General features: G+C 43.9%; 1 protein-coding gene, 1 long non-coding RNA gene and 1 pseudogene across 2 annotated transcripts; 1 reads left to right on the top strand and 2 right to left on the bottom strand.

Annotated features, from left to right (window-relative positions):
* Positions 1 to 11,182: 11,182 nt before the first annotated feature.
* Positions 11,183 to 11,886, top strand: LOC134623777 (ladderlectin-like; annotated as a pseudogene).
* Positions 11,887 to 15,792: 3,906 nt separating this feature from the next.
* On the bottom strand, positions 15,793 to 18,175 carry LOC134623778 (B-cell receptor CD22-like). Its single transcript, XM_063468797.1, has 6 exons — positions 18,167 to 18,175; positions 17,761 to 18,049; positions 17,398 to 17,479; positions 16,387 to 16,441; positions 15,961 to 16,103; positions 15,793 to 15,865 (listed from the first exon to the last, which is right to left on the bottom strand). The coding sequence occupies exons 1-6, from the start codon at positions 18,173 to 18,175 to the stop codon at positions 15,793 to 15,795; spliced, it is 651 nt and encodes a 216-aa protein (XP_063324867.1).
* Positions 18,176 to 18,294: 119 nt separating this feature from the next.
* On the bottom strand, positions 18,295 to 19,163 carry LOC134624678 (uncharacterized). Its single transcript, XR_010093603.1, has 3 exons — positions 18,915 to 19,163; positions 18,538 to 18,768; positions 18,295 to 18,415 (listed from the first exon to the last, which is right to left on the bottom strand). It is a non-coding gene; the product is annotated as an uncharacterized LOC134624678 (long non-coding RNA).
* Between the last annotated feature and the right edge of the window lie 1,767 nt (positions 19,164 to 20,930).

The raw sequence follows: 20,930 nt of genomic DNA on the forward strand, positions 1-20,930 counted from the left end.
ATATGATTGTTTCCTTGCAGGATGCCCGGAGAGATGAGCCCTCCGTCACAGATGGTGTGGTCAGTGAAGAGGGTCACCTGCAGGTAAACCTGTCTACAGTCAGAAGTAATGAACACATTACAAGGAAATCACCTTAAGAATCATATAATCATGTATACACACACACACACACACACACACACACACACACACTATAAACATACACTGGAGTATTTATACATATGTGACTCACTATGTTAAGCATATAACCTATATATTTGAGCTAGTTAGGTCAAATATTGTTCACATGTATGGCCTAAGATTATGCCACTTGCGGTATGATACATACTCCTTCTTTTAAGATTTAATAATTAGGATGTGCGACTTTTGACCATCTTATGACCTGTTGTGATAAGGCAAAACAAAGGGTTAAAGGTGGCCCATCTAGAGATGGCCTTTAGTGATAGGGACCTTGGTACCTCACCCTGCACCTGCTGTTTTTGGCTGGAGGAAAAATGGAAAGTTACCCAGCAGCAGGACTAAGGGTTACTGGCCCCTGTAAAAGAGGGGCCAAAGGGTCCATCAGGGCTTTTTTCCTGCTGTCTGGCCATTGGGGTTGGTCCCAACCTGCATGCGCATACACCTGTCTTACCTCCATCAACAGGCAGGAGGTCCTCCGGTCGCCCACACCTCCAGCACTCCTGCCCTGGTGCCTGTGCAGCCCCCGGTGAGCTGGCGTGGCATCTATAATGGCCGGGACCTGTGGAGAAAGCCCAGAAGAAAAGGGGTTAGTGGGATGGAATGGCCTCTTCTCTGCGGCCACGGATGGACTAGCCCCATTCAACCCTCTCAGAAGTGACCCTGATCGCCCTCAGGGGAGAGCCCCAGCCGTTCCAAGATGGCCCTCTACACATCTGCGAAGGACACCCTCGCTGCCGTGGGGAGGCTCAGTGTTGCCACCTGCTTCCCTGAACAGCAGCCGGAGGAGCTGTAGAGCCCATTCCTCCACCAGCCATCGCCTCCACCATCACTCGGAAGACCTCCAGGAAGGCCTGGAAGCCCCCGACACACCACCAGACCCCCGACTCACCCACATCCGATGAAGCATAACGGGGGGAAGTGGAGGTGGCACCAGCGAGTGACAAGTTTCTCCAAAACATTTGTTTGCTGTTTGGTCCTCGCCTCCAACTCCTCTAGTTGTTTGAGATGCACAGCTCCTTGTCCATCACCACCAGCTGCGTGACCATCAGAGCCAGTGGCTCCACCAGCTGTGAGGGCCGAGGCTCCGACATGGTGGCAGCCTGGGTTTTGGCACCACTGTAACTCTGGAGGACCCAATATGGCTCAGCTTTTAGCTTTTTTTTTTTTTTTTTTTTTTTTCACAATGAATCTGTGTTGTCACTTTTCATTTGGCACTTTGCCGTGGTCACTGCTCCTGCTCTCTGCTCCAGCCACTCCATCCTCCTCTCCGGCCCGGCCGCTACTGAAACAGGGAAAGCATGATTAGATCCAGAACTTCCCTGACACCACACCCTGAACGTGCTGCTTCACCCCTCCCCTGCAGCCAAGCCACCAAACACACTCCGCCACATCTATCTATAAAAATTATAAACAGAATTGGTGACAAGCGGTAGAGTCCAGCACCCACAGGGAATGAGTCTGGCTTATTTCCAGCTATACAGGCCAAGCTCTGCAAGGCTTGTATAAGGATGAAATGCTTCGTAGCAACGGGCCAGACAGCTCATACTTCCAAAAGCCCTCCCACAGAATACTTTGACAAGGTCAAATGTCTTCTCGAAGTCCACAAAACACTTGGTTGGGCAAACTCCCAGAGTTCTTGACTGTCCTTCTGGAATGGTACAGTGTCAGCAGTTGACGACAGTACTTGCCTAAGGATGATTTAAATGTCCCCTGCAGGCACTTGGTGGTGACATGGAAGAACGCCACACATATCTGTAAACACAAAAGCAGCCAAGAAAGCAAGCAAACAAACAAACATTTGTCCAATAATTATCAGTGAAACTATGAATGAAACTGTTATAGAAAATGCTGAGGTGAATCCAGATCACTAAATATATACAGTGGAACCCCGACTTACGAAATTAATTTGTTCCTGAGGGCCTTTCGTAAGTCGAAAATTTTCGTAAGTCGAAGCATCCATTGCACGTTTTGACTGAGGTGATGCTGAACGATAGGCTATAGGCTAATTGCTAACTAGAACAACAATACGTCGTTCAAGTGGAACAGCGAAGCGCAAGTACGGAAGCCAAGGGGTTGTCACATGACCCTGGATTTCAGAGATATTGGACTCCATCTCCCAAACCTCCCTTCTCCGTAGGGAAAACATGACATCTATACTTTCTCTGGAGAGTTGCATGTTTTGTTCTCTTGTTTTTCATTTCATGAGTCCAGATACTTATTTTGGCCATCCAATGCAACATCAACATACGGTCATACCTGTCCAGTTGGACGGGGACATACCAAAACTGAAAACCCCTGATTTTAAAAATGAATGTATAATTTGAAATGACAATTTTTGATGTTGCTGATAATGAGAAGCAGGAGCCATTTCCCCAAAATGGATGAAACTGCTTAAAAAAACAGGAAATTGCATATTTTGGTTCCTAAGTAATTCACTAGAGGGTTATCAGAGAGGGGTTTAGTAGTGATGCAAGTGATGTTGAAAAAAGGAAGTAATAATTGATCTGAATTAATTTTTAAGAACAGAATTACATGGTGTTTTATAGCTGCACAGTACAGTATTGTGGTGGTTTGCATTGTTGCCTCACACCAGGAAGAATCCAGCATATAACTGGGGCATTTCTGTGTGGACTTGGCATGTTCTTCCTTTATCTGTGCTCATTCTGGGTACCTTGGCTTCTTTCCACAGTTCAAAGATATCCATGTTAGGGTACATCTAAATTGGCCATAGGGATGAATGTGAGTGCGAATGTTTGTTTGGCTGTTTTTGTTGAACCTGTTACAAAAGGGTGATGTGCCCTACAACTCATGGCATCACTGATCTCTTTGACAGTCTGAGGAGCAATGTGGTGGCGTTGGATGGACCAAAACATAACATCCTAGGCATCTTCCACTGTTTTCCAAGAACAATTTGAATTTGTTGGACCACAAAACAATAATTTTGCAATTTTGCCTGTCATTTTAAATCAGCTTTGGCCCCATGTTTGTATGTTTTCTGTGCTCGGTTATGGATAAAATCTGGGTTTGTCAGTTTGAAAATCAATGAGTTATTTCATTTTGTTTATTTATTTATTTACTTACATTTTATTCAGCATTGAATCTTTGGAACTGGGTTTGTACAGTTTCTGTCTAGACAATATGGAGTTTTGTAACTTCTGTTTTGTTTGATAAAGGGAAATTAATTTCATCATCGCTTTTATGTACCAAACAGTTCTCCTTTTTACTTGATAGTTTTATTAATTCCTTTATAAGACAAAGACTTAAAATTGCCTGATAAATATAGTTTTCATATTTATGGTATTCTCCTAATTGAAATAACAATACAACTGAGTAACAAGTAACAGTTGAATCAACTTTGGATATTTTGTCTAGTTCATTTGTCATGAAAGAATACGGGAGTAGGCCTCATCTGGCCATTCTTACCAGTCAACTGTCCCATTAAATTTGAACTTTTGAAAATGGTGAACTGTGTATAAAAATGGTTCTGATTGTTAAATAGGTCATGCAAAATGTATGTAAAACCCCTTTAGTTAAAAATGAAAGTCTGCACTTCAGTCACATATTGAGCTGGTGGTAGACTTCTGCAGGCACAAACATCCTCCACTGCAACCACTGAACATCCAAGGTATGGACATTGAGACTGTGGACAGCTACAGGTACCTTGGTGTTCATCTGAACAACAAACTGGACTGGACTCATAACTCAGACGCCCTCTACAGGAAAGGGCAGAGCAGGCTGTACCTGCTGCGGAGACTCAGGTCGTTTGGAGTGGAGGGCCCACTCCTGAAGACCTTCTATGACTCTGTGGTGGCCTCAGCCATCTTTTATGGTGTGGTCTGCTGGGGTGGCAGCATCTCTGCTGGGGACAGGAAGAGACTGAACAGGCTGATCCGAAGGGCCAGCTCTGTTCTAGGATGCCCTCTGGACCCAGTGGAGGTTGTGAGTGACAGGAGAATGGTGGCTAAGCTGTCATCCCTGCTGGACAACATCTCCCACCCCATGCATGAGACTGTGACAGCACTGAGCAGCTCCTTCAGTGGGAGACTGCGGCACCCACGGTGTGGGACGGAGAGATTTCGCAGGTCTTTCCTCCCCACTGCTGTCAGACTCCACAACAAAGACTTTAACTGATCAAACACACACATCCACAAATGTGCAATAACACAAATGTGCAATAATCTTTCTGGCACCGTTGTATTTTTCACTCTGTTGTATATAGCATTTGTATTCTATTTTTATCCTATTGTATATTTTATTCTATTTTATTCTACTGTATATAGTATTCTATTTTTATTCTATTTTGTACAGTTGTGTACTGTATTTATTCTTATTTTATTTTATTCTAATTGTCCTTCATAACTTTTGCACTGTCCACTTCCTGCTGTGACAAAACAAATTTCCCACGTGTGGGACTAATAAAGGTCATCTTATCTTATCTTATTGTTTGATTTACATAAAGACAAAATATGCTTAGTTTATTTGTTAGTTTGGCAAATTTGTAAGAGTCAAAAGTCAACTTTTCCTGTGACACAAGAAAGCTTTATAAGGTGTTCTGTCGTTGGACTCTTTGTAACCTTTCTGTCGACCATCAGTTAATATGTGAAATTAAGTCAGCATGAAATCAAATTAGGGAAGAGGCAATTATTTTTATTTGGTTGAGAAAGAAGTTGTTATTTCCTGATTTTGCAACTATGTGACTATAAGAGTATATAAACACTGGTATCAGAGCTGTTCATAACCTCCACGGTGGAAGACTAAAGCTACTGTCTGTACTTCTTTGTGCAGTGATGGTTCTGACCCCTGCTGCTTGTGAGTATTGCTGTAAAGGATGTAAGTATATGTCATTTTGTACATCTTTACATAATCAGTCACCATTTAATGTTTTAAAGTGTTTAGTTCTTACAGATAAAGTTGGCAGCAGTGGCGCAGGGGATTTAATTCCAACAGGTCAGTGGACATTTTACCGATTTTAACCAAAACTAATCACATAAAGACAAGAAGAAATAAAAACACCTGTGTTTTGCATGATGTTCCTCTCAGTTTATAATACAGATTATATATTTTAAGAAGAGAAAGGACAAAAACCCAACATATAATATAGAAAAGAATTATATATGAGAGAGATTATCTTTGTTATTTATTTTATTATTATTATTACTTTATTCTGTTTTTATATTCATACATTTTAATGACAATTTGTGTTTTGAAATTGTGTTTGCAACTTACTTTGTTCAAGCTCATATTTTAACCTCATTATTAAATTTACCATCTTTCTTGATTTTGATAGTTTGTAAAAGGACTTTCTAAACTTTATTCAAAATAGTGGTATAAACAGATTAGGTATTACTCTAATAACTAGAATTATATGATTAATAATTATGAAAAAAATTACACTTGCATACATATAATGTCACGGGTAATGGGAAAAACGGACTCAGTCGCGGAGCTTTTGATGCGAAGCAGACAGTGCGTTTATTTACAGTGCCCAAAAACAATCCCAAAACAAAGCGAAGTGCAAAGTCCAATGGTGATCTCCTCCAACTCCCAGTGGTGCACAGGTGAATTTCCACAGTGATCATCCGAGTGTGTTTTCTTCTCCTCCGAGAGCTTAATTCCGCGGGCTCCTTCTCCCCAACCTCCTGCTCCGTGTTTCCTCCTCCTGAAAACGAGCGACACAAAACCGGTGAGAAGGCTAGCCGGCTAAAGCTAAGTTGAAGTTAACAACACTTTTAACTACCGAGCTTCAAGTACAATCCAGCGTCGACTGCCGTCTGGACACACAGTTAAATACCCCAGCTCATGACGAAGGATGATCAGTGACAGCTGGGTGGTCGATTAGGTGCAGGTGTGTCAGCCGCTGGGTGGAGACAGCAAGGGTAGGGAGGAGGAGAGAGACACACACGCACACACACACAGGCAGGTCGCCCCAGGAAGGACCGTCTGGTCATGACAGTACCCCCCCTCTAACGGGAGCCTCCGGGCGACCCACGAAACTTGTCCGGGTGCCGACGGCGGAATTCCCTCACCATACCGGGATCGAGAATCGCGGACCGCGGCACCCAGGAACGCTCTTCCGGACCGTACCCCTCCCAATCCACCAGAAACTGGAAGCCCCTACCGCGGCGCCTGGCATCCATTATGCGAGTAATGGAATAAGCCGGAGCACCAGCGATATCCCGGGCGGGTGGTGGGGGCCCGGGAGGCGGGCACAACGGGCTGGTCCGGACCGGCCTAAGTTGAGAAACATGAAACACATTGTGTACCTTCATGTTGTGCGGGAGGGCCAGCCGGACAGTCACTGGATTCAGGATGGCTTGCACAGAAAAGGGTCCAAGGAACCGGGGAGCCAGCTTCTTGGACTCAGTCCGCAGAGTGATGTTCCTAGAGGACAGCCATACCTGCTGGCCCACCCGATAGGCCGGTGTAGGGACGCGGCGGCGGTCAGCCAGTCTCTTGTTTTGTGCGCTTGTACGTAGCAGAGCCGCTCGGGTCGCCCGCCAGATCCGTCGACAGCGTCTCATGTGATGTTGTACAGAGGGTACGGCCACCTCTCCCTCCGTGATGGAGAGGAGTGGGGGTTGATACCCCAGGGATGCTTCGAAGGGAGAAACACCCGTAGCGGCCGACGTGCTGGAGTTATGGGCGTATTCGGCCCACGCCAACTGCTCACTCCATGACGACTGGTTGGAGGACACGACGCAGCGCAGCATGGCCTCCAGCTCCTGGTTCGCCCGCTCAGTCTGCCCGTTAGTCTGCGGGTGAAAACCAGAAGACAGGCTGACCTGGACCCCCAGCTCGGTACAAAACATCTTCCACACCCGAGAGGTGAACTGGGGCCCACGATCAGAAACAATGTCCAGAGGAATGCCGTGAAGGCGAAAAACATGCTGGGTTAAGAGCTGGGCAGTCTCTAGAGCGGTGGGAAGTTTAGTAAGGGCAACAAAATGGGCAGCCTTAGAAAAACGGTCAATGATGGTGAGTATAACAGTTTTACCAGAAGACGGCGGGAGACCAGTGATGAAGTCCAGAGCGATGTGCGACCAGGGCCGGCTGGGGACGGGCAGTGGTCTAAGGAGTCCCGATGGAGGTGAGTTGGACGTCTTATTTCGGGCGCACACAGGACATGCGGCCACATACTCCCGGACGTCCTGAGAGAGAGAGGGCCACCAAAACAGCCTTTGCAAAAAGGTGACAGTTCGATTCCTGCCCGGATGGCAGGTAAACCGTGCAGTGTGTGCCCAGTGGATGACCTTACCCCTGACCGCTGAGGGTACATACAATCTACCTGCTGGACCGGTGCCGGGGTCAGGCTCTTGTTGCTGGGCATCTCGGACCACCCTTTCTATCTCCCAGGTGAGGGTCCCCACAATGCACGAGGCCGGCAAAATGGGTCTCTCCTTCTCCTCGGGGTCCGTGTCTGGCGCGAACTGGCGTGATAGGGCGTCTGGTTTCGTGTTCCGGGACCCGGGCCTGTAGGTAATGGTTAGGTTAAACCGTGCAAAAAACAATGCCCACCTCGCCTGTCGGGCGTTCAGGCGCTTCGCCGCTTGGAGGTAGGCAAGGTTCTTGTGGTCCGTCCACACAACAACAGGATGTTCGTTCCCCTCCAACCAGTGCCGCCACTCCTCCAGCGCCAACTTGATGGCAAGAAGCTCCCGGTCGCCTACGTCATAATTCCTTTCGGCCTGAGTGAGACGACGGGAGAAAAAGGCACAAGGGTGTAATTTACCTTCCTTGCGCTGAGAGAGAACCGCCCCAACTCCTGAATCAGAAGCGTCCACTTCCACCACGAACGGCAGGGCGAGGTCGGCCTGGGCCAAGATGGGGGCAGAGGCGAAAAGGCTCTTGAGACGGTCGAATGCTTGCTGGGCTGCTGGAGACCACAGGTACGGCTGTTTGGGTGACGTAAGTTGTGTGAGAGGCAATGCTACCTTACTGAAGTCCCGGATGAAACGTCTGTAGAAGTTGCTGAATCCCAGAAAACTTTGCAACTTCTTCCGGGAGCCGGGCACAGGCCACTCCAACACAGCTTTGACCTTAGCCGGGTCCGCTCGCAACTGGCCCTGTTCAATGATGAAACCCAAAAAAGAGACAGTTGAGGCATGAAACTCACATTTCTCCGATTTAAAAAACAGCCGATTCTCCAACAGGCGGCGTAACACCAGTCTCACATGCTTAACATGCTCAGCTCTGGACCTGGAGAAAATCAGAATGTCGTCAAGGTAAACAAACACGAAGTGGTTCAAAAAATCTCGTAGAACATCATTTACCAGGCCTTGAAAAACAGCAGGGGCGTTTGTGAGTCCGAACGGCATTACCAGGTACTCAAAGTGACCCAGATGGGTGTTGAAGGCCGTCTTCCATTCGTCCCCCTCGCGGATGCGGACCAGGTGATAAGCATTGCGGAGATCAAGTTTGGTGAAATGGGTGGCTCCTTGAAGGAGTTCAAAAGCTGAGGCGAGCAGAGGTAAAGGATATTTGTTTTTGATGGTGATTTTATTTAGTCCCCGATAGTCAATGCAGGGGCGTAGGGTCTTATCCTTCTTTTCAACAAAAAAGAAGCCTGCGCCCAAGGGGGAAGTGGAGGGACGGATGATGCCGGCTGCCAGGGAGTCCGTAATGTAGCGCTCCATAGACTCGCGCTCAGGTTTAGAGATACTATAGAGTCGGCTAGTGGGCAAGGGGGCGCCTGGGAGCAAATCAATCCCACAGTCGTACGGACGATGGGGGGGCAGCGACTGGGCCCCGTCTTTGCTAAAGACTTCACCGAGATCGTGATATTCGGCAGGCACGGTTGACAAGTCGGGGCGAGTGGGCGGCCCAGCAGGATCATCTGACATACAACCCGGCACCGCAGAGCGTAAACACTGCTCATGGCAACGGGTGCTCCACCCCACGATACATCCCTTGGCCCAATCAATCTGTGGATTGTGTTGCTGGAGCCAGGGGAATCCCAAAACTAAGGGTGTGTCAGGTGCCTCGAAGAGAAAAAGGAACATCTGCTCAGTGTGATTGCCGGAGAGAGTGAGTGTGATTTCTTGCGTGCGGTGAGTGACAGCAGCTAACGGTCTGCCATTAAGCGCTGACACTTGAAGCGTTTCAGGGAGAGGAACAACGGGCAACCCCATCTTGCGGGCCAAAGCCTCATCCAAAAAACTTTGTTCAGCTCCCGAGTCTATTAGTGCATCACAAGAATGGGTGCGGGAAAGAAACCGTAATTTAGCGGGGCAGCTGAGGTGGAGGAATGTCTTAACCGGCGCACCCGTCAGTATCCCCACCTTTACTGACGGGCTGAGTCTTTTAGCCGTGAGGGACAGGCGTCCGCGAAATGCCCCTTCTTCCCGCACGCAAAACACTCACCCACCAGCTGTCTTCTGCTCCGGGTGATTTTAGTCCGTCCCAGCTGCATGGGTTGCTCCTCGTCAGCATGTGAATCCGGTTCCTCCTCTCTCCACTCGAGAGATGGGAGTCCAGTAGGAACTCCTACGCCCCCTACTGACCGTCGCCCCTCTCCAGTCCGCCTGCCAAACTCCCGCATATGGTCATCTAGACTGATACACATGTTAACCAGGGCACTTAGTGATTTAGGAAGCTCTTTAGTGGCCAACTCACGTTTGACATTCTCATTTAAGCTGTTTAGGAATGCTCCTCGGAGCGCCTTCTCCTCCCAGCCAGTCTCCTCGGCCAAGATCCAAAAGTCCACGGAGAAGTCTGCCACGCTCCGCCGGCCCTGCTTTAAAGTAAACATGCGATGAGCAGCACTGTCTGGGTTTGATCCCTTGTCAAACACACACCGAAATTTGCTCAAAAAATCACTATATGAGATGGAAGGCTGGGCGCTCAGAACTGCTTGAGCCCATAGCAGTGCTCGTCCGGTCATGAGCTCAACCATGAGGGTGATCTTGGCAATATCAGAGGCATAAGCTCGAGTCTGCTGCCTAAAAATCAGAGAGCATTGAGTCAAAAATCCCCGGCTTTTGTCCAAATCTCCGCTGAATTTTTCAGGTACAGGTAATGTGTGTTCTCGCTGCGGCGGAGGTGGAGATGGAGGAAGAGGACAGGCCGCTGCTACATTAAGAAGCTCTACTGGTGGTTGTGGTTGTGTAACGGGCTCTGGTGGGTGAACGGGTGCTCTAGGTGTAGCTAGCAACATACCTTTCAGTTCAGATACCACCTGTAGTAGCGCGGACTGCTCCTCGGCCACATGCTGCAGCATTTTTTCATGTCGTTCCAACCGTTCAGCTTGAAGCGCGAGCTCGCGCTGGACGGGAGTTGAGTCCGCTGAGTCCATTGCTGGCTGGATTGTTCTGTCACGGGTAATGGGAAAAACGGACTCAGTCGCGGAGCTTTTGATGCGAAGCAGACAGTGCGTTTATTTACAGTGCCCAAAAACAATCCCAAAACAAAGCGAAGTGCAAAGTCCAATGGTGATCTCCTCCAACTCCCAGTGGTGCACAGGTGAATTTCCACAGTGATCATCCGAGTGTGTTTTCTTCTCCTCCGAGAGCTTAATTCCGCGGGCTCCTTCTCCCCAACCTCCTGCTCCGTGTTTCCTCCTCCTGAAAACGAGCGACACAAAACCGGTGAGAAGGCTAGCCGGCTAAAGCTAAGTTGAAGTTAACAACACTTTTAACTACCGAGCTTCAAGTACAATCCAGCGTCGACTGCCGTCTGGACACACAGTTAAATACCCCAGCTCATGACGAAGGATGATCAGTGACAGCTGGGTGGTCGATTAGGTGCAGGTGTGTCAGCCGCTGGGTGGAGACAGCAAGGGTAGGGAGGAGGAGAGAGACACACACGCACACACACACAGGCAGGTCGCCCCAGGAAGGACCGTCTGGTCATGACATATAATAACACTTTATAACTGTGAAGGAGTAAAAGTGCCCTGTTTTCTTCTTTCATTGTATTTGTCATTATCTAAAATAATGTAAAATACGATATCAGCTGGAGTCACGTATAAAACTATTTTCCCCCAGGAATTAGTGACCAGGTCAGGATGTCATCTCGTTGTCCTCGTGGTTGGATTCGGTTCTATCGTCGCTGCTTTGTCTATATTCCAAGAGCCATGAGTTGGGCTCACGCTGAGGTAAGTTTCTCTTATTTGTATTGCCTTTAGTACTTGAGAAAAACATCTTAAAACACATTTGCTCTCTCTGTCTCTTGCAATTGAAGAGAAACTGCTTGTCCATGGGGGCCCACCTTGCATCTGTGCACAGCAGCAGTACCATCTGATTCAGAAGCTGACTGGCCCTCATGGCTTCAAAACTACTTGGATTGGAGGAACTGATGCATCTGGGGTACTTTTATTCAATCATTACAATATTCTTTCTGTTTCACAAGACTTTGGTTAGGCTTAATCTTTTGGCCTGCCTGAAATAATACTAACAACTTCTGTCTTCTAGGAAAATGTTTGGTTATGAAGTGATGGGACCCGTTTTTACTATACACTGGTGCCCAGGAGAGCCCAGTAATGGCTATGGCAAGCAGCACTGTCTGCAGATAAATTATAGTGGTAATTCAGAGTACAATATTTAATATGAATGCTTAATATATGAATGACTTATAAAAAATAAAAATACATTTACTGATTTCTGCACTTGAACTTTCTTAGGTTCCAAGTGTTGGGATGATCTGCAGTGTGAATAACATCTGCCATCTATCTGTGCCAGGAAAATCTCAAGACACCTGGGCTGGCAATGAAGCATGGAATTCCTATAAAAACACAAACTGATGTACAATATTGTTTGTGGTTTGCTTGCTCCAATTTCTTTATTTCATTTTGAAGCATTACATTTTTCTCTCATTGTAGCACCCAGTCTAAACATAAAAATGCAAATCAACAAAAACTGCATTGTCTTTTAAGACCTTGTGTCTTTAACAAGAGCAGACTTGTTGTGTTACTATAGCACTGATTTTAGAAAACTGTTCTTTCTTCTGTTTTTCTTTTTTTTTTTTACTTGTTTTATGCAGCAATAAAGCTTTCAGTCAAGCATCTGTCTGTGTTACATCTCTTGTGTTTAGGAATATACATATTTAGCGTTCATAAGATACATTCATTAAAGTTGGGGAATTTAACATTAACCTGGACGTCCTAGTGGAATGTAGTGGCGAGGTGACCATGGGGATTGGCTTTTCAAGGGAGATCACCCACCTGTTCTCCATTCATAAGTTGTTTCCCTTATGTCAGAAGCTCCTAAACCCTCAACTCCATCAGCCGCTGCTTGCCTTAGGTGCCGTTACCCAGCGTTGTTCATTCTTCCTTCCCACCATCACTCATAACACAGTGCACCGGCTGTTACTAAATTCACTGTGTGCCTCTTCCAACCCATCACTAGCCTTTGCCTATTTGGGTTGAGCCAGCATGCTAAACGGGCACACCAATTTAACCTCCTAAAACCCAAACTCTTTCATGGCATGCATTTTTAATTTGTCCTTCCTATTTGGGCTGATTGGGACCTGATGAATGTAAAAACAAAGAAATATCTTTTTACCTGATTTTGCTCTAAAAGGACCTGATATCCACATTTAAGGACATTGGCAGTATAGTGTCCTCGTAAGTGGATGTCAGGCCCTTGTAGAGCAAAATTTAATATTTTGGTCTAGACAACCCAGAATGTGATTTCCACGTATGTGGACGCCAGGTCCAAGGAGGTTAATATTAATAATCCGTGGGCATCCTTGCAATTGTGACAGGATGTCTGAGCCGCACATAGACCCAGCAGAATTTCGGCAGAAAGCCAAATTGTTGTATCTCCATGATATGGTAGATCGACAGAGCACTGAGCTGGAAGCCCTCACTCGGATGATCATCCAGCTTTCTGCATCCATCACCACATTGCAGTGTCAATCCACAGTGTTGAGTGAGGAGCTCTGGATTGCAGTGCCAGATAAGTGGAATGGAAGGTTACTTGACACTCTGGATATGCTTTTTGAATGTCAGCCTTCTAAATACTCCACCTCCCATGCTAAGGTTGCAATGTTAATGTTGGAATTGATATTTTTTATATTGTCATTTGTGTTTAGGAACATATAATCATTTATGCTTAGAAATATATAATCATTTGTATGCTGATAAACTATCTTATCCTTATTAGATCTGATAAAAGTCTGTGTGCACTTGTGTACCATGAGATGAGAAGAAGCAGCCTTGACGTTATAATTTCCATTATAGATTTAGAAATCAGACTGTTCAAGTGCAAGACTTCACACCTTTAAATGTGCATTTGAGACATGACCCATTGCAAGTTCCTGTTTTTATAGTTTAGCAAGACGATTACTTCTGCTTTTCTGCAAACCTCATACACACAGTTTAAGTTCATTGAAAGGTTGTATGTCTATGTATGGTATAGCTGGAAACACACACAGAGACAGGCATATACATTGCTCACACACACATGCTTGCCTTAAAACTGTCACATGGTTAACTGAATTATGTGTAACCTCTGTTGTCAATAAAAGAGTGAGGTGGACGCAGAGGAGTTGGAGTTGCTTGGACAGGTGAGTGACAACACTGCACTCTCCAACGCTCCCCTTGCAAGTAAAAAGTACACTAGTGTCTGTGTGGTTGTTTTCAGTAACAGCTTCTGTTTACCAGCAGGGTTGACTTAAACCCAACAGTTAACCTCCCTTTTGCCTGGCCGTGCCCAGGAGTGGACAGCAGCCCTTTACAATGGCAGGTTTCATGCCTGCAATAATTAAGCCTTGTTTGTGGAGGAGTTAAAGAAAACCTTTGTTCCCCCTTTTGATGAAGTATAGGTGGAGTCAAAGTTACTTCATTTACATCAGGGTAATCAGTCTGTGTGCCACTTTATCTCAGAGTTCTGTACTCTAGCTGCTAAATTAACCTGGGGAGATACAGCGGTCAATTTTTATGGAGAGGTTGGCCGATTACATCCAAGATGAGATAGCAGGACGTGAGGCGCCCAAGACTGTGGGTGAGACTGTAGATCTTGTTCTGCAGATAGACCAACAAATTATGTCATGGTTTCTTCATGCTACAGCTACAGCTCCACCACCTCCTCCATCCTCTGAAAGAGCAGCTGCTAATGCCAAAAATATTTCCATCAAGGAGCCTATGCTGCTGGGGAGGCTCTCCAAAGAGGAGAGAAAAAGAAGCTGGTGTGAAGGCCTTTGTGCTTACTGTTGGTTGGTTTGACATCTCTGCACCTAACAATCAGGTGACTGACAGAAATGCCTGTAGTCATTCACTTTGGTAATTGTGAACATTGAAGGAGATGTCCTCCATAGTCACACTTAATACTTGTATTTCCTTAACTTGCATCCAGCACTGTTATGTTCAGTTTAAATCCAGCTTCCCTTTATGGTTTGAGAGAAAATTTTGTTAAACCATTGCTCAACGTATGTCTGCATGAGAACAGATAATTCTGACGTACTTGTAAGAAGACTTGATGAAAAGGAAACCGACCCTGCAACTTATTGAAAGCAGGTCACTGCTGTGTTGAGGGGTAATAAAAACAAGACCATGTAGTGTCCAGTGTGACTACACGTGCAGTGGGATATTCCAACACTGATTGTGTAACTCAGGAGGCAAAGAATTTGTATGGTTCAGTCCTTGCTGCCAGTAAAACCTGTTGAAAGCAGCGATTCTGAGAGTCTTTGGTCATTTGCTTGAGTGTTACCCTAAAGTGTAAAATCGACAACCCCAGCATTTGGTTTATTACACATGGGCCAGAAGTGCAAGTCATTCTTTACTGATGTTACAATATGGCTTTATGGAGCAGACATGACCCCGTGTTCTCAGGTTTCTGCCATAACTTTTATTATTTGCATAACATCTCCCCCATCTGGCTTCCACATGAACTGCATCTGAATCAAGAACTATTCATGCATATCATGACATGCCCTCTTTTTTTTCTTTTTTTCCCCTATTGATAAATACCATTCCATTACTATTCATACTACAACTAAGTACTTATTAAATAATATATAGAATATTAAATAACAGAAAAAAATCCTCACTTTTTTCAATATTGATTATAAAAAAATTAAGCTTTTACAATGGGTTCACAAAAAAGGCAATTTTCTGCTGACATTACTGTAAACAAACTCTGTTTACTAAATACAGGACAGGTTGGGCAATAAAGTACCAATTAAAGAAATTACCATTTCTTTATTATCTGGAAAAACTGAGACAGCCACAACTTGACTTTTTTTGCTGAGCACAAAGCATTTTTGTCAGAAGGTGGCACCAGAGATCACTAATCTCTCTCTTTGAACTTTAAACAAGATATTTAAACAACAGTTAACCTAAACTGTGACACAGTTAGTCTGGGAAATAAAATCTGTGTTCCTACTGACTACTGGTGAGATAAAGCAGCAGAAATTAACATTAGAAATATAAAGAGACGTCTCAACATTGATCATACATCCAGCAAAGAACTCGGTTATTAATGAGCTGTGATGACAAAGAAATAAAAATACACAAACATAAAATGAGAAGTTTGTTCACATTAGATTTAAGAGATGCTGGTTGTACTTTATGGTCATTTTGGAGGTTTGTGGTGATGATTTATATTCATGGCAAGTCACTTATTACCCCCAGAAACAGAGGAGCCTGATGAAACACACAGCAGCTCCAGGCTGTGTTCACACTCTGGGATGTTTGTTAACTGTGCTGTACAGTGCAGAGGCATCCTCCACAGCAGCTTGGTGTTTTGATCTGTGACGTAAACAATAAAATGATACTACTATTGTACACGGAGTATTAAAACATTAAACTTAAGGGGCAGTTATCCTGAGTGAAGAGCTGCTCACCTTCTAGCACTTCTGACATTAGTGGTGGAGTATATAACACTCTCTTCCTGGTATCTGTCACGCTGAGCTGAGCTGAAGTTGGAGTTAGCAAAGTCTGGCCGGGTCGTAGCAAATTGTACAGCAGCATATTGAATTTCATCCGTCTGTCAAACGCATGGATGAGAGAATTATTTTAGGGCTTTTTGACTTTTTGCAAACAGAACTAATAAACTAAAACCGTTAAAATCATAAATCATTGAACATCTGTTACTACCTCAAGGTATCTGGACTTTGCTGATGAATAATATGGGTGAAAATAGTGTCCTTAGTGGATATACAGTGGATATAATCAGTCTGTGTGATGGGTTGAGCTAACTGGTGATGCTGAAGTCTGAACAGTATGTTTTTGGATGTTTTGACTGGAATAACTGAAGTCTCATCACTCACCTGTGCTCCATTGTCTGGCCTCTCTGCAGCCTCTGATTGGTGTTTCAATGCCCTTCTGATAAGACAATAAAATACACATTTCAACAAACAGGGTGGATTCATGTTTTAATGATACAAATGTCCAGTGGCATATATTCAGACAATACGAACAAGATAAATTATCGAAGCTGTTGTTATGAGCATTAGTTGTAATGAAAATATATCAGAAAAGTCTGGATAAACATTCAAAGGAAGTCAACATTAGATATGAGGCCATATCTCTATGCAGCTCTATTTTAAAATTCTTGCCAGTATAAAAGGTTTTGGCTCACAATTATTCTGCAATTTCCATGCTTATATTTTTTTTTGTTTTTTTTAATTACATTAAAGATTTTCAAAAGGAGTGAAATCCATGGACTGAGATGGTTAGTCATATGTTTTCATGATAAACAAACCCTTTGCTGTATGTTTTTGCAGCAAGTGCACTTATTGCTTGCTTGCTTGTTTAGCGATGTTATTAAAATGTGTACTAACTGATCAGCTTCACATTATGTACCATGACTTTTAAACTTGTCAATGACATTGCCAACAAAGTCTCAGAGAACTTTAAGTGTCTTGAGTTGACTAATAAAATGATCTCTTAGTTTTTGGTCTTTACTGTGGTCTCAGTGTGAACCTGTACATCTACAGAATTAATATCTGTCAGATGAAGTCATTTCAACGTTTTGTTCATTCCCAAAAGGTTGCAACAATTCCGTAACATTGCATAAAAATCAGCGATTAGCAAACGGCAAAATTAAATGATTTATCAAAATTGTGATTACATTTTGCATTTTACAACTCTGAAGGATTACATTACATGTTTTTGTTAAAGATGTCATTAAATCACACAATGCTGACAAAAACTAGATTATGAGACTAAAATAATAAAGTTGAATATTTTTGACAGAAAATGTATTTCTGACTATTGTCTTAAGATTGACTTGAAGAAAAACACCTTTAAAATCCAAATCAGTTATGAAAACATCCCACCTAATCCAGAGCAGGAGAAAGAGGAGTATGATGACCAGAGCAGTAACAGAGACTGAGAGCATTACAGGAAGTTTCCATGAGCCTGGAAATAAGTGAAACAAAAACGTTGAACTTAATGAGTTAATCAGTGATTGATCATTAAACAATACAATTTTCTCTAAAAATGTTGAAATATCAGGACGTTAAATGCTGTGAACTAAAACCAAAACTGGATAATCGAGGATTCCAGAATGTTTTGGTATAATTTCAGTTTAATTTTATTTGTGAAAAATTACAACAGTTCCCTCACAGTAGTTTTTATTGTGAGGTGAAAACCAAGCAATAATAATATCAGTTTCAACATGAGGTGCATCAGTAACTTACCTGTCACAACAGTGAGATGATGGGAGGTGGAGTTGCGACGTCCTCTTGTGTTCTGGGCTTCACAGAAATAATTCCCACTGTGTTCAGGTCTGACATCAGTGATGATGAAGTTCTGTCCAGATGCTTTTGCTGAGTTATCGTTCTCTTTGTACCAGGTGTAGTTAGCTGCTGGGTTAGCATCACTGCTACAGGTCAGAGTCACTGAACTGCCCTCCACTAACTCACCAGAGGGACTGACTGACACAGAGAGAATCTTTGGAGCATCTGGAAGAAACTGAGAAAAATTACTCTGAAATTTTTTACAGCAACATTTTAATATTCAGTGTGAGAAAATTTCGACCAAGAATGAAAAAATTATAGGAAACTGCTATAAAAACTGATCACTGATCTGCTAATGTTTACTTACACTGGACATCAATGAATAAAGACACAGAGAGCTGATCTTCAGTCTTGCAGTCGTAGATTCCTCTGTCCTCAGAGCTGATGGGGGTGAAATTATAAATACCTTCTGGTGTTAGAGGCAAGGTTTGGTTGCCTTTGTACAAAGTATTATTAGCTGCTGGACTAGCATGTGTACGACAGGTCAGAGTGACTGAACTGCCCTCCACTATCTCACCAGAGGGACTCACTGACACAGAGGGAAGCTTTGACGGATCTGCAGACAAAAGATTTCTTTGTTAAAGTTGGCGTTTAAACCCATCTAATATTACAGCATGATAAACTGTAGGTGACTTGGAGCTGTGATATATTGTTGTTGAAACAGTGAATTAAACTCACACAATGATGGAGAGCGGTAATCCTCGTATCCAGAGAAAGCACAGGAGATGTTGTCTCCAGGATTAAAGTAGTCTGTATAAGCAGAAGTTTGCAGTGTCGTGTTTTTCTGTCCGTTCTTCAACCAGACGTAAGAAAGACGACCAGCAGGACTGCAGCTGCTTTGACACTTCAGCTCTGCCTCAGTCTGAGTCTGCTGGACTGATATTATTCTGCTCACCTTCACCTGCAGAGCTGAATATGACAACACAGCAGTGACATTGTGTAGAGAGAGACTTTATGTGTGGATATGTAACTCTACATTTGATATCAGGGCTCACAAAACAATCACTTTTGTTTCCACGTAATTAAATCTGTTAACATTGTGCGTGCATCAGTACCTGTGACAGTCAGAGTTGTTCCAGGTAAACTACTCTTCCATTCAAAGCTTTGTGTTTTGAATTTAAAGTGATACTCGGCTGAATCACTCTCTGTCAGGTCTCTGATTCTCAGAGTGGAGCGTCCTCTCTCTGTTCCAATGACCTCAACACGACCTGCATAGTGGGAGTCTTTTCTGAGGTCCTCGGGGTGTGAGCGATGCTGCCACTGATGACTACGTTCAGGACTGAACCAGAATTTGGACACAGCAGGATGTGTATGACTGTAGATGCAAGAAATGTCCACTGATGAACCTTTGAGGGCACAGATGCTTCTGCTGGTGTAAGACACTCTGTTACAGGTTTGATCTTCAACACCTAAAATATATGAAGCAGATTTGTTAGAGTAAAATTTGACTGCAGCACCACAGAGCAGGAGGCTGTTGGGACTTATTGTTGATATATTGGCTTTACTGAGATTTAAAATAAACATGAAGGTGCAGCAACATCTTTTGTATTAGAAACAGAAATTAATGATATAGATCATGAATAAAAAGACTGGAGCAGCAGCTTTATGTCAGTGTAAGACCGAAGTAAACTCACACACTGAAGGAGAGGGAAGCTTCTCGTATCCTTTTACAGCACAGGAAATGCTGTCTGTATAACCAAAGTATTCTTCAAAAGAAGACTCCTTTCTGTCAATATTCACTTCATTCTGGTACCAGACATATGAAAGAGGATCAGGTAGACGACAACTGCTCTGACACGTCACCTTCTTCCAGGAAGGATAAAAAGTTGGCCACGTTTTTATCACTTGTGCCTGGAGAACTAATATTAAATAGAGATGTGTACAAATTATACACAGCAGACTATAAAACATGCACAACATTGATAGCTTGTAGTGTCTCGAAGTTCAAGCAAAACTTTTCATTTTGAAAACATGTTATACATTTAAATATAAAAAGCTGACCTGTGACAGACAGAGTGACTCCAGGTGATCCAGTATATTTCCCTCCTGGTTGGTTTGTCACAAATCTGAACTTGTACTCAGCTGAGTCGCTCTCTCTCAGGTCTGTGATTCTCAGAGTGCAGTCTTTGTTATCAAAGTGATACTGAACACGACCTGCAAACTCTGCCTCTGTCCTCACATCCACATGTTCATCACCTTTCATTTTAGTATACCATACAGCTTTTTCAACTGCAGTCACGTTCCCATTTACTCTGGATGGGTACGTGTAGGTGCAGCGTATGTCCACTGTTGATCCTTTTAATGCACAAATCTGAGTAGAAGTGTAAGTCACTGACCAACCATCCTGACCCTGTACTGCTGTAACACAGAGCACATCAGAAACAAAACAATGAATTCTTCTGCTTTTAAAGGTGTGTCCACGCTCTCGACAGTTAATCTGTATGTGAGCTGAGGCAGGAGGACACACACTTTGAAAGTGCATTGAAGGAATTTCACCTGTGAGCCACGAGGCAGCTGAAGTGAAGAGAAAAGTTTTTTGAGAAAAGAGATGTGACCGAAATAAATAAGAAAAGCGAAACACTGATGTGGAACTTTCCAGCTGATGGGAAAGTTTCTTAAAACATTGCTCAACCTTTGTCTGCACGTGAGCAGTTATTTATGATGCACTTGCTGGAAGAACTGTCAAATAGGAAAAGTGCTCTTGAAATAAAAAACTGATGCTGAAACTAACTGCAACCAGGTTACAGCTGGGTCGGGTGACAAAAAGAATAAGACCAATCGGCCTCAGCGTGACTGCATTCACAGTTGTAAACTCAATACATTTAAAGTACTCATTGTGTAACTGAGGATACAAGCCCACTGTAAAAGAGGTCGAGATAGTGTACGGTTCAAAATATTTAAAAATATTTTACAGACTTTTGTTCAGGTGGTTTATTGTATATCAATGTAATTAAAATGACACTTGGACCTTTGTGTGATTTTAGTGCAGCTTCAGTGTTTAACTCAGTTTGTTCCTTTGTGTTGTGTCTGTGTGTTTTCTTGCTAATGTGACAAAATGGAGGCAGAGGAAA

Source organism: Pelmatolapia mariae, linkage group LG3_W (genome assembly GCF_036321145.2).
Source record: "Pelmatolapia mariae isolate MD_Pm_ZW linkage group LG3_W, Pm_UMD_F_2, whole genome shotgun sequence".
In the NCBI taxonomy this organism is placed as follows: domain Eukaryota; kingdom Metazoa; phylum Chordata; class Actinopteri; order Cichliformes; family Cichlidae; genus Pelmatolapia; species Pelmatolapia mariae.